This window comes from Setaria viridis, chromosome 1 (assembly GCF_005286985.2).
Source record: "Setaria viridis chromosome 1, Setaria_viridis_v4.0, whole genome shotgun sequence".
Taxonomy (NCBI): Eukaryota; Viridiplantae; Streptophyta; class Magnoliopsida; order Poales; family Poaceae; genus Setaria; species Setaria viridis.
In genome coordinates this window covers 24,236,169-24,250,455 of record NC_048263.2, presented here as the reverse complement: position 1 = coordinate 24,250,455, position 14,287 = coordinate 24,236,169, and the positions used below count along the sequence as shown (strand labels likewise).

Here is a 14,287-nt window from a genome sequence, read left to right as displayed (position 1 = left end):
CCCGACCTGCAAGGCCACCGTGCCAGGCCGTTCCTGTACCGGGCCAAAATATCGTGCCGTGGGCCAGCCCACGAGCCGCGGGCCAAATGGAAATCTATATATAGAACGGAGTAGCAGCAAATAATAAATGCAAGTAGGAGCACAACTTTTTTCCACGGTGGACTGATCATCACATTATTGTTCTCATGGTTGGAAAGCCAGTCAAGAGCACAATGCTTAGATCGCTAGGTGACTGGTTATGGTGTGCCCGTGTACTATTACTTCGCCTACACGGAGAAACAGCAACAACCAACAAACTCACTGACTTCGCCCCCACGAAGAACAGAGAACACATCAACAATACTTGCTCGAAACCTCAACAGCACGCTCCTCCTTGAGCATTGGTCGAGCCTGACAAGTCGCTGTCGACCTCCTTACTATACCAGTACCAGACCTTCATCACGATCTCATCTCCTTCTGAGCTTAGCTCTAGTCCTCAGTTCCTCACCGTCGCTGCACAAAACAATTCATCCAGTACAAGACACTATCTAGAAATAATCCTGTTCGGCTGTGCTAGTTCCGGCTGGCTGCAGCCAGCAAGCTACCAGCATGCAGCCTTGCTGCAGCTGCTACAGCAGGCTAAAACGCTGGCAGCAGCAGCGAACAGTCCTGGTACCCATTGCACGAGCCAAAATATTGAAGTCAACGATACCGCTCAACATTACATGGGACGGCACCGTTGCCATTGGCCTAACAGAGCTAGGAGTAGAAATCAGAGTTTAGCGGGGTGGCATAGATACAAGAATGGCTTAGCAGCCATGCCGTGCGGCAAAATTAGAGCAAAATTAGCCAACACGGTTCACCAATGCACTAATCTATTCCTAGCGAGTTCCTAAAACGTATGCCTCAAACCTGCCCTTACAAGCGGCCATCGATGTGGATTGGGCACAGGGATTCAGACTTCAGGTACGCCGAATCTCCGGAGCAACTTTTACAGGCCGCGAAGACGATTGTCTGGATAGTGCGCGTTTTCAGGAGCAATCAGGCACCTGGATGAGCGGTGGATGTAGAAGCTGCAAAACCCAACAAATTCAGCATCAGTCAGGGCAAAATAACAGCGCAATGGAGCCCTGAAGTAGCAAATCAAACAGCAAGCACAGATGATGAATACTCAGTTCTGCTCATTACCTGACATACAGCAAGACTTCCTGCATCAGCCTCAGTTCCATCATCGGAAACACAATCTTCCCCTGGACCATGATCGTCGAAGAACTCACCAGCGGGGCAAGGCACTTCGCCCAAACGGGAGACAGCTTCCCGATCTACAATTACTCATCAAACAATCAAGATTTGAGGCACTAATAACTCTGCACAGATACATCCATCTCTTCCAGACTTCCAGTGATGTGGCATCATAAGCGGAGTAATTGTAATTGTGAGTAAAAGTTGCAGGAACGAACCTCTCCAGATCGGTTGGTCGAGAAGCGCACGATCTCCATCAGAGCGGTCGCCTGCCTGTACGACATCCTGATCCCGCCGAGCCTGTCGCGCGACGGGAACGCGAAGTGGACGATTTGGCGGGACAAGTTGGAGGGAAAGGGGCAAAGGCCAAAGGGCGATGCAGGAGGTGCGGTGAAAATTTTATTTTCGAGGTTGGAGTGAAACGATTTCTACAACAACTTTGTGCTCATGAATACTTTGTGTACAAATTATTCAGGTTGACACTTAGAATTTTTTTTAAAAAAAAGAAATATTGTCTCACGGTCGCGTTTACTAATCTTAATCTAGCGTTCATGTCTGTTCAATCCGCCAAGTTGATTGCCGCTCTTATGTCTCAACAACTCAATTGGAGTTTATACTTCACACAGTTTGGAAATCGGATACGATGAAAATAATGTCATGTTCACAACTACGGTAGTTGTACTTCTATAGGCCGTGACTGGATAAATGGATAATTTCTTCAAGATAGACCATCACTAGGTGAATTCCCACTGCACGTTGCTTCGATGCGGATTAGGAGCAAATTACGGAATCAGTTAAGGGCATTTTCCTCCTAAATTATATAAGCTAGATTATAGTAAAAAATAGTAGGGTAAAAAGATTATCATATGACCACAAATAATCAAAAACTGAAAAGGCATCGAGAGGAAGTAGAAAGCGAGGTGGCCGGGTAGGGGGTGATGTGGATGGTTGAGAGGTGAGCTTTAGAGTTGGTCGCTCTCCTTGTATAGATATTATAGATATGCAATTGAAGATTCTGATGAGCAATACCCATATGTGGGAGCTTGTTTGGAGTGTGATAGAAAACACAAAACTAATTTTTCGATGGTTATTATATTGATATATGTCGTCCTATATATAAATATATATGTTCGTCGATACTAATATGTTGTGAACTATGTGTGCTGCTATTTTTATTTTATTTATGGAAATTTCTACGGCCATTTTCTATTTAAGGATGTGATTTTAAAAAAAATGAATTACTGTTTTCAGCGAGTTTGGCCTAGTAAAGCGGATTGAATTGGCATGCTGCTATGGCATGGTTGCGCCAACATGACACAACTCGAGCAAATAGGTCAATATTAGAGTGACGAGGTGACCGTGGGAGCCCATTTTATTTTCTTTATTTTTTTCTTGTATTTGATTTGGCATTAGAGAAGCTTTTCCTGCGAGAATTAGCATATTTGCTAACAGACAGAGATGATTCTTTTTTTAATAATGACAGAGATAATTCTGGCATGGTGCAGTAATGCTCCTAATTTCTTTCTCTTTAGCAGTTTTTCAGGCTCAGCATTGCCATGGGCGATAGTAAGGGTTCATGAGCTGTCGAGTGCATGGGCCAAAGTTTCATCTGATTAGGAAGCCAGGCTGATCTAACTGTCCAGACGTGACAAATTGGTTCTTTGGGTGGTTACAAAGATGGTTTTCTTATTTCTAAAAATTTAAAAAACTCCATGATATATCGGCCAATTGTACCAGACGAGTTGAATCGGATACAATGTACTTATCTCCATTTTTAATATACAATATTTAGGATAAATATAGTGGTTCTTTTTTAAACTAATTCGTTTGTCATATTAAAGAACAGAGATGCTAGGTTTGAAGACTAATGATGAGAGATAATTCTCATAATTAGTAGTCAAATAAGCCAAGAGTTTAGTGATTAAAATATCTTTTACGTGTCGAACATGCATGTCACGGAAACTATATATATGAATCTGATTGATGATTAAAGAAGGAAGAATATGAACCGCAACGCCTGGCTGAGTATACTAAACGCCCCGCCGGAACCTTTTGGCCTTGGCGTGCTAGACCAATTTGGGTGGCCTCCACTCCACTCCACCGGAATAGCTGACCGCAGCTTTTGCGCCTCCGTGCCGGCGTGCCGGCGTGCGCATCCATTCCCGGTCATTTTATACACGCAGGATATATATATATCGCCACAGCCCAACACAAGCAGCGTGGTAAGAGTGTGAGCGTGTCAGAAGCTTTGCTGGCCGCCATGTCCTCCAGAGCGCCAGCGCTCGGAATTATCTTCTGCGTCCTGTGCTGCTGCTACCTCCCTGCCCCGTCGGCGTCGTCGGCTTACTCGGCCGGTGGCGACGGCTTCCTCCAGTGCCTGTCGGCGGCCATGCCGAGCAACCTCGTGTTCCCGCGGGGCTCGCCCTCGTTCGCCAGCGCGCTGGCCTCCTCCATCCGGAACCCCAAGTTCATGGGCCCCGGCACGGCGCGCCCGCTCTGCGTCGCCACGCCCGCCGCCTCCTCCCACGTCCAGGCCGCCGTGCGCTGCGGCCGCCGCCACGGGGTGCGCCTCCGCGTGCGCAGCGGCGGGCACGACCTCGAGGGCCTCTCCTACCGCTCCGAGCGCCCCGACGAGGCGTTCGCGGTGCTGGACCTCGCCGGCCTCCGCGCCGTCCGTGTCGACCCGAGCGGCGCCACCGCGTGGGTGGAATCCGGCGCGACGATCGGCGAGCTGTACTACGCCGTCGGGAGGGCCAGCGACGACCGGCTCGCGTTCCCGGCAGGCCTGTGCCCGACCATCGGCGTGGGCGGGCACCTCAGCGGCGGCGGCTTCGGGATGCTGCTGCGCAAGTACGGCGTGGCGGCGGACCACGTCCTCGACGCCGTGCTCGTGGACGCCGGGGGCAGGCTGCTGGACAGGGACGCCATGGGGAGCGACGTCTTCTGGGCGATCCGCGGCGGCGGCGGCGCGAGCTTCGGCATCGTGCTGTCGTGGCAGGTGCGGCTCGTGCCCGTCCCGCCGACGGTCACCGAGTTCAAGCTGCCCGTCTCCGTCGACGAGGGCGCCGTCGACGTCGTCACCAGGTGGCAGACGGTGGGGCCGGCGCTCCCCGACGACCTCTTCATCAGGGTGCTCGTGCAGGGGGGCGTCGCCGAGTTCCAGTCCCTGTACCTCGGCACATGCGACGCGCTGCTGCCGGTGATGCGCCGCCGGTTCCCGGAGCTCGGCGTGAACCGCACCCACTGCCGGGAGATGACGTGGCTCGAGTCCGTGCCCTACGTCTACCTCGGCGAAGGCGCCGCCGCGGAGGACATCCTGAACCGGACCACCTCCCTGGCCGCCGCCAGCAAGGCCACCTCCGACTACGTCCGGGAGCCTATCGCCCGGGCCGTGTGGGCGGAGATCTTCGCCGCGTGGCTCGCGGGGCCCGGCGCGGGGCTCATGATCCTGGACCCCTACGGCGGCGAGATCGGCGGCGTGCCCGAGCACGCCACGCCGTTCCCGCACCGCGCCGGCGTGCTGTACAACATCCAGTACATGAACTTCTGGGCGGCGGGCGGCGGCGACGCGGCGGCCGCGGCGGGGACGAAGTGGATCAGGGACCTGCACGCGTTCATGGAGCCGCACGTGAGCAAGGACCCCAGGGAGGCCTACTTCAACTACAGGGACCTGGGGCTGGGCGAGAACGTCGTCGTGGGCAACGTGAGCAGCTACGAGGCAGGTAAGGTGTGGGGGGAGAAGTACTTCAAGGGCAACTTCCGGAGGCTGGCCATAGCCAAAGCTCAGATTGACCCGGACGACTACTTCAGGAACGAGCAGAGCATCCCTCCGCTTCTTGACGCCCAACAACCAGTAGTGATCAGTGAGTGAAACTAGCAGGCCTGTTTGGAATGCTTAAATCCTGCTTATGACCAAAATAAGCTGAAACTAGCAGCTAAATAGAGCGTTTTTTTAGCTTTTCCTGGACACGCTTCTCCCCATCGCTCTCATTTATACTAAAACGCAGAAGCTGACGAGACCCGCTTCTTAGGGAAGCACTTTTTCTATATTTATACAGCTTATTTGAGAAGTGCTTCTTCCAACCGCGGTTCCAAACAGGCCCTACAAGGCACAAGAAGTACTTCCAATTTGAAACCTCTTTGCGTGAATAAGTTGGCCATGCTATATGGAATCTGTAACGTAGTATGGCACTTCATGCGTTCTAACATGTACGTTATTTTATTTTGATATGCTAAGTCGTACTTCTCAAACTTTGATCGAGTTTGTTTTATGCTTCAGCAATTATCTCGTGAGACATGCCAGATAGTCTTTGGGGACAAGTATTCCATAAGCAAAAGTCTTGATGGATGTTAAACTTTTTTCAACAATGGGTGATATGTACAGTTTGTGGATGATTCTATCAAGCGTTCATCAAAGAAGAAGAACACAAGCTTCATCTTGTTGCTAACTCTTCCAAATATGCTCATGAGGAAGTTCACCTCAGGCGAGAAGTATAGTCAACGTAAAGTGTTCTGATGCAGATAGGTTGCAGCTTGTCATGCTACGTATAGGTTCTTCTTAAGTCAAGCATTTTTAATTTTGACCAATAATATCTCTAAAAATAATTTATTTCAAATACAAAATTGTTACATATTATAATAGTTGGTTTCATGATAATCTATTAGCATCATTTCTATGTCATTAGTCTCTACGATTATTTTGCTATGGATAGTCAAAATTAAAAAGATTTGAGTATTGTGCTGCAATTTATATAGATGAGATGTACAGTGAGAAGAAATAAACCACACAATTCAGTTCATCAGTAGCTAAAGTTTTGGTATTATCCTGCAATAGAGCTTCCATAAAATTTCTTTCCGCCGTGTTACCTGCACATTTAGCCGAACAACCTTTAGACTTGGGAAAAAAATATTGGACAATAATTATTGGGAGGATACCGTCAAAGTTAGATGGATGCTAATATTTCTGTGTCATTGCAAATACTAAGCAAATTACCTGAAGACGACGGAGGACGGCCAATTAAAAACTGCAACTAAGGAAAAAAAATAGCTCCAAGGAAAATATAGGTCAGGAAAATGCTACTCCCTCTGTTCCAAATTGTAGATCATTTTAGCTTTTTTAGTTCATAGATATTATTATGCACCTAGACATACATTATATCTAGGTGCATAATAATATCTATGAACCTAGAAAAATTAAAACAACCTACAATTTGGAACGGAAGGAGTATTAGGAAAACGGATTGAAGCAAAGTGCCGATCAACGAAGATCACGTACCACGATGCCCTCTATAGGGCTCGCTTTCCTGGCGGATTAACGAGCGCCGGCGAGCCAAGATGATGCAGGTGTTTCTGCCCCTGGCGGCGCCTGCCAGTGACGGCGCGATCTTGGCAACCGCGTTTGCGAGAAACAGAAACGGAGGGGCAGTACGATTAGAGCGGAAGGAAAACTGGAGACGATGAAGAGCGCAATTTGTAGGGGGCGGGACGACGGGCGGTGAGCGGGGCGACACCAAAATCGCAGGCGGAGAGAAGAATTAGCGACGCGTGTACGCGACTCAACGGACGGACCCCGAAGGTATGATATACGCAAAACTCTCACCTGACCAGCGACACACACACACACACTCAGCTACCGGGAAAATTCAGTCCCGAACTGTGCTCATCCGAAATTGGCAGGTGAAATTGTACAGTGGAAATGTTTATTTGTCAGAAAATAATACAGTTCTGCCCTAAAAGAAAGAAAATAATACAGTTCCTTTACATACCTCGACGGTCTTTACAGCAGATAAAGCAACGCCCTTATAGTTTCCTAATGATTCCAAGCTACTACACATTTCATCGACAACAACCTGAGGATGCTCATTTACATTCTTGGTCATGAGGATGCTCAGAGGTGAGGAAAGGGTTAGACTGACATGGTACGATGGTAGCGTGAAATTGTTAGCGTCAGGAGCCTGCTTTCTTCCTCATGTTCCTCCATTTGACCCTCAGGTCGCACGGGAGGCGTGTCCTGTGAAACACGTTCCTGCCGTGTTCTAATATCTGAACCCATGGAATAGCCCCGTTGTCCCGTGGGGTGAATTTTTCCATTGCCTCCTGGATAACACAGTGCATATTGTAAATATCTTAAGCCAAGCAAGTAGCAGATGTAACGGATAGTCACAACAAAAGAATGGTTACCCTTAAAGCTGCTTCCTCCTCTTCTGTCCAACAGAGTTTGGAGCGCCTTCCAGTCGGCGCAGCAGGATTCGAACTGCCAGATGGATATGCTCGGTTATTGGGTATTGCAAAGGCAGAAACAAAAAAAAAATGGTGCAATTTCGAATATTTGAGTTTTCGTAATAAATGGCTATTTAAGATAATGGCAATTAACACTGGCACTCTAAATTGGTTACGGTACAATACTTTCTCATGTGTGTAGGATAAATTTAAACGGTCATTGACATGTACAGAGGGTAATAGCAACTGTATCCACTCATCACAATTTACTAATTTAGTGATAACAAATTTTCATTGGCTATATCCCCAATATGCAATTAAGTCTACCTAACTTCAGTAGCCTAAACAACATTTCATTTTAATGAATGGTAAATTCACAAAAACTCCTCATGTACTTCACTAAAATGAAGGGTGAATTTGCGAAAAATCTTCATGCTGATGGTGTCACGAATGTGAAATTACTTATGAACACTAAAAAAGGCTTCATCATATCATTATGATGGTATCAGTAAACTCGCATTCAAGTCGGAACAGTCTAACAGCTTATCTGCAGCATGTTATTCGTATTCATGATATTGAATTAAGAAGGCTAAACTAAGAATTTCAAATACTAGAAACTGTTTAAGCAAGAGCACTGGAACTCATTAGGTTTCAGCACACTGACATCCGTGGCAGAGCCTTATCTACCACATATGCAAACTAGGGTGGTTTATTTATAGCATATTAGCATATCTAAATCAGCAGGCTTAATCTTATTTCATTTTAAACAAATCACATATAGCACTAATAAGTCAAACCAGAACTAATAAAGCAGTAAGTGCACTGTGCACATAAAAGTAGGAAAGAAGTGCTTATAAAGCTCAATTCAAATACTTACTAACGCTTGGGTGGGTATGCATATTTTCTTTTCCTTGACGGTGAAGGCATGTGTTGATCCTGCTGCCCAAATGCTTTTCTAGAATTACTTGATACAGTTGCCTCCCTTTCTTGTGATTTTGCTTTGTGATGTTTCATACAACGCCAAGGGGGCGATGATCGCTTGCCAGTCTCATTTGAGGATGAAGCTTCTATTTCATCAGAATCTTCAGAGTGGTGGGAATTTGTAGGGCCATCCTCTTTGTCAGCCTCAACTTCCAGATTTGCAGCAGGACTGCATCTGTTCTGAGATGAATTTCTTCTCTCATGAGATGAATGGCCATTACCATCATCTTCATGAGCTTCTGCGTCTCCCACATGATGGTCTTCCTCTGCATCATGAGGTTGATTGCTATTGTTCTGGAGCACAGATTGTTTATTCATGGCTGCCACACCAGAATTCTTACCAGAAGATGCCTTTTCAATGGCTACCTCATTATAAGTATCACTTGTAACATTTATTTTCTGTTTCTTCCTCTGCGGATCAGATTCTTCACCCTGATGAGCAAGGTCATCAGCTTTGGTTTGGCTGCAGCTTTTTTGCCTTTTTGATGAATCACATCCATTCAATTGACCCTCACCGTTGGCAGCTCTTGGAAGCACTCCAGTTTGCTGCTCGTCATGTTGCTTGAGCAATGGCTCTGTGCCAAGGAAAGCAGCTAGTTTCTTCCTAGCTTCAATATAAGTTTTCTTTGCTTTTTGGTATGCTTCAGTGGCTTTAGTACAGATGCACACCGGGCAATAGAACTTTCCAGAGTCTTCAAATGTCACTGATGAACCAAAACAGCTATCATGAGCAGATAACAAGCAGCTGCTGCATTGCAGCAGCTGACCATCTTTACCGCATTTTATGCATAAATCTTGTTCTTGGGAGACCCCAAGGGAATCATTGGCTTCTTGATCCTGACTACAGAATGGCATTTTGCCAGTCAATGACAGCAGACAAGCAGCAGCAAATCCGCTGAAACTATCATCTGAGGTATGTGCATGTGATGTTTCTGCCACAGTTTTCGCAACAGTTTGCTTGTTTGAATCTTTAGCTCCTTTTCTGTCCCCATCCTGTAAAGAGTTTGGAACAGGTGTACTGCAACTACGTTTCTGAATGTCAGTTGTGTTTGTTTCAATATTTTGCTCGGATAAAGGGTTGCCTTCTGAAATTCTATCATGGAAGGTTACATTGCAGCTACGAGACTCTGGAGCAGTCTGCACATTCAGCCCACCACAGACCTTATTCTTTTCCAACATGGTGCCATCATCATATAGAGAGTGATTCTTTTCCAGTTGACACTTGTCACCAATCTGCTCTTCAAACATTATAGTGCACTCTGTAGATGGGTGGTTGGTTCCAGATTCATCTTCTTGAATAGCACCATTGCAGGTTACAGAAGGTATACCACTAGAACCTCGCAGGGTCAATCCCTCATGAACGGGATCCTTTTCGACAGGTGGAATGCTGGCATTGCCATCCAGATCCTGGTTTACCAAGTGGCTTGCTTCAGATGCGTTGGCTGGTAAAACATCATTGCTTCTGACAAAAGCTGGAGCCATTGTAGCCTGCACTGTTTGGCTTTCATGCCTGGTATCCTTCAATGATTGATCACAGGTGCCATCATCATTTGGATTTGGTGATTTTCCTTTACAAGGCTGTGGTTGAACCATGGTAGTTTTATCTATCATATCCTTCTTTGATATGGGTTCCACAATGTTTCCCTGCAAAGTCACATTCCAGCTTGCTGACGCAGGCACAGCATCAGATGACGTGTCACTATCCACATTAGAAAGATTCTTTTCCGGAGACCTTGCACCACCACTAGCAGTGTTTATAGCATCTTCTTGTGGTTGATTGTAGAACCTGCTTTCTGATGCACATGGTTCGTCAACAGCAACAGTTGGTTCAATTGGAGACTGCTGGAAATTACCTATTTCATTTTCGTTGACTACATTTGTTAAATTTTCAGGCTGAAGCTCAGCACTGACTGGAGGGGGTCTAGGCTTCTCTACATTTGAGTGGAGATGGTTGACATTGCACATGGACTGATTGTTGTCATGTTTCTTGATGCTATTCTGATCCACCAAGGATGGTGCAGCCACAGATTGGATCTCTGGATCAACTTCTCGGAGCTGCAAATAAAACAGGCAGCTGGTTAATATTTTGAGGAGAACTTCTAGTTTCCATTTTGAAAATAGCTTTGTAACTTACCAGCTCCAAAGAAGTTTCTGGTAGTGTAGGTTTCTTGATACAAATAAAGTTCTGAATATCTTGTCTAAAAGGCAGAATTTTGTCCTTATCAAAACTTATTGAGCTCCCAACCTGCAAATTTTACACTCATGTAACATAAAATCTGAATCTGGGAATAAATTGGTGATAACCAAATCGCAACGTGTCTTATTTTAGAAGGAAACAAACAAAACTGAAAATACACAAAGATCATTTTAACAACTAATAAGCCAAGCTACAATTAATCATGGAGAAGCACCAATAAGCACTAGGTGCATACTTATAAAATTTCTGGATTAGATATCCATCTGACCATAGAACGCCAGTTCAAAACATACTTGTTTTCGTAAATGACAGACGTTATCACGACAACAAATGTTGGTAGTTAAGTGTAACTGCCTCCCAACCCCAAGACTAGGGTTCAATTAACCTCCTCGCCTATTTTCTCAATCCCAGCTCTTTTATCTATATTTTATCTCTCACTTTCCCTACGAGGCCCAAGAGTTAGCAGGCGGCACAACTCGTCCCCTCCAGGAACCAGGTGATTTCTCACAAAACGTGGCCCAATTCTGGTTCCTTGAGGACACCGGTCATCCGTTAACAATTAACGCTAACAGGCGAGCTTGCTCTGGCTCCTGGTTTTACCAGTCAAACTGCCAGCACAGTTCGGTTTCAATAACTATGGTCTTGACAGGAGCACATTGGCATATTTGACCACTTATGTACTTAGTGTAGAGGTAATTTGAACCAAATTTCTCAACATAGAGCTCAATAACTCAAAAGATTATTTCCTTTTACTAAATATATTTCTTACATGCCAAGTGTGAGTCATCTGTTTGAGATTTAGCATTCCTACTTCACAGTAACAATTGGATAATTTGCTAAATAAATATATATATATACACAACAATATGCAATATTTTCCTCTTGGGAGTTGCACCGCAATTGACCGCAGGGAAAAATTGCATAATAGCTAGTACAATGCAATAACATGAGAAATGCAGAAAATAAAAACAACAGAAAGCCACTCCTGGAATCTATTTTTGTACTGCAAACTCAGTCAATCATCACCAATTATTAAATGCAACAGCTGCTCTATGGTTATTGGAAGATCAAAAAGGCCTAGTGAGTAGTGAAAGCTATCTTTTGCATTATTTGTTAGATTGAATTCGAGTTGTTAGATAAAAGTATGCTCCGCAATTCAAATAACAATATAATCTAAGTCGCACCACAATGACGAACAAATGAAAATGATTACACACCATAAGATCACTCTTCAATCATTACTAAAAACTATAGATTCATTTATTTACTCAAAAGAGTGTTTGAATCAGTTTAGCTGAAATTGCACATATAGTCAGTGTTTGAAATTTGAACTCCAGCACTATAAATTTATTCCAAGTGATCGACCCCCCCCCCCCCCAACTGCTCTCTCACTATGATTCTACCAGTGACAAGCAAACTAGGATAATTTCAACCGAATAAGAAAGCAAGGGGCTACAAATAATTATCAAGCCTCCTCATCTCCAAAATGAGGGGTAACTAATTTCCAGAACGATGGTGTCAACTAATCCACATGAACAGAAATGCATGCTCTTCGCTAAACAAAAATACTGATATTATTTGACAACAGGGGTATAGGTAAATCAGAAGTCAGAACGACCCGCAACGAGAATGCAGATGGTTGGTAAATACCTTCCCAGTGAGCTCAACCAGCAAATCCTCGCTAGAGCGGGCGGCGTCAACCCTCAGCATCCCCGACGGCGCCTCCGCCGCCGCCGCAGCACCACCCTCGTCGGCGACGGCGAAGGTGGCGAGCTCCTGAAGGGACCGGAGCGCCACCCGCTCCCGCGTAGCATCCGGGGCGCCGACGAGGTAATCCGACGAGACTCCCACCAGCGCTGGTGGAGCACCAGGAACCCTAGGTGAGAGAATGAAGGAGTGAAGGAGAACCGAGGGCACGAACAGAGCGATTAGGGGGTGCGGCTTACCCTTTATTACGGAGAAGTCGATGGTCTCGTCCGCGGCGAGGGCGTCGGCGACCCAGTGGGCCGCGAGCCGTTCGGCGGCGGCGGAGGGGGCCGGCATCGCGAGCGCCGGTGGAGTTTGAGGGGGCATGAACTGCGAAACGCCGCAATGGAGACGCTTCGTCGAGAAGATCCCACAACCGACCGATCTTCAAGCACAGATCTTGGAGCAGCAGGCTTTTCAAGAATCCAATATTCATCTACGGCAGTTACCAAATTCATAACGTTTATTAATAATTCGATTAAAAGGGCAATCTGAGTTTTTGGACTCTAGACACTAGAGTATATACTGCTGTGTATTATTACTCGTAAGTCGTAATACCAACAAATAGTATGTTTATTATGATTTGGCATTATTATAGGTGTTTTATATGGGCTGTTATTCTTATAGAGAACACAATTGTGGGAAAATCAAAATTATTAAATGTAATTAGATACAAAAAAAATATATTACATGTTTAGTGAGTAAATTGCAAAGGCCAGGTAAAACTCATGTGGAGACAACCCATTTGACATAATTAAATAAATCAAAGGAGTAATTATGTGCAAGTTATCATCAACCAAATTGAAACTGTAGATACCTTTTCCTTTCCAAGGAACCTGTCAAACATCGTTACATACACCGCATAGACATGCTCATTCGTCGTGGAAAGGATTGCACATTCACGCATGTAGGCTGTAGAGGCACAATTCCCTTGAAATTCAATACACACCGATGAGCATTTCAACATAATCATCTTCTGGAGGGGATTCAATCAGGATGTCATTGGGCAGATGGATATAATCATCACCAGACGTATGTTTGATGCCATTGCCCGTTCTTAGCAGGTACTCTACAAACTAAGAGTCAGAATGAGCTCACATGTTTTAAGTAAACCGAATCCTGCATACATTGTCCCATATATATGATGACCTCAGTAAAGCAGCGTAAGTGATCTATATAAAAAGGCTGTGTAGATCCTGCAATTTTCTATTAGGTGCATGTCTGAAGTCACCTTCGAACAACGTAACCTTACATACAAAAGGCTGTGTAGATCCCTAATATACTGTAATTTTCTATCGACTGCCTCAACTGCCTATCTTCTAATCATGGCAACTTCTTCCTATATCACCAAAGCTGTGCGCCAAGCAATTCAGCTACACATGATATTATCCCTAGTTTGATTGGAATCTTGAACTAATAATGTGCAATGCAACCATCAGGCATCATATCGCTGTAATAGCAGATGTTGTGATATCAATTAATGATAGTAAGGTTCATAGCAAGCAAAGCTATATAAAAAAAACTAACCACAGGGGTAGACTCCCCCGGCTTTATTCTAAGAAAGGTGCCATGCTCCGAATTCAGGCTGAAACTCCTAAATTCAATGCCCTAACCGGTCCACTGTGAGAAGCTTGGTAAGCAAAGCTATAATAAAATACGTCTTACCGTGCCTCTCTGTTCATCAAAAAACAACACATGGCCTCTCTTATTCATCACATGATCCAATATTTCATCGAAACTAGGAGGTACTAAATAGCATTTAGCGGTATGGTAGCGGATTAGGGTCAGTGTAGTGGATCCCAGATAGCGGGTGCTATAGTGGACGCTAAGTTCAAATAGTTGAATTTTAAAAATAGTCACAATTTTAGAGCATAAATATTAACATCAAGTTTACTTTAAAAAAAGTTAAAATTCTAAGTTAAC

The 14,287-nt window shown here is 45.2% G+C and overlaps 2 protein-coding genes across 2 annotated transcripts; one reads left to right on the top strand and one right to left on the bottom strand.

Annotated features, from left to right (window-relative positions):
• The first annotated feature begins 3,445 nt into the window (after window positions 1-3,445).
• On the top strand, window positions 3,446-5,291 carry LOC117846191 (berberine bridge enzyme-like Cyn d 4). The gene has a single exon (XM_034727314.2). It carries the CDS (start codon window positions 3,482-3,484, stop codon window positions 5,090-5,092), a length of 1,611 nt encoding a protein of 536 aa, XP_034583205.1. The 5' UTR covers window positions 3,446-3,481; the 3' UTR covers window positions 5,093-5,291.
• A 1,560-nt stretch (window positions 5,292-6,851) lies between these two features.
• Window positions 6,852-12,720, bottom strand: LOC117852682 (uncharacterized). The gene is made up of 6 exons (XM_034734883.2): window positions 12,565-12,720; window positions 12,269-12,474; window positions 10,556-10,666; window positions 8,318-10,476; window positions 7,402-7,474; window positions 6,852-7,317 (listed from the first exon to the last, which is right to left on the bottom strand). Exons 1-6 carry the CDS (start codon window positions 12,689-12,691, stop codon window positions 7,168-7,170), a joined length of 2,826 nt encoding a protein of 941 aa, XP_034590774.1. The 5' UTR covers window positions 12,692-12,720; the 3' UTR covers window positions 6,852-7,167.
• Between the last annotated feature and the right edge of the window lie 1,567 nt (window positions 12,721-14,287).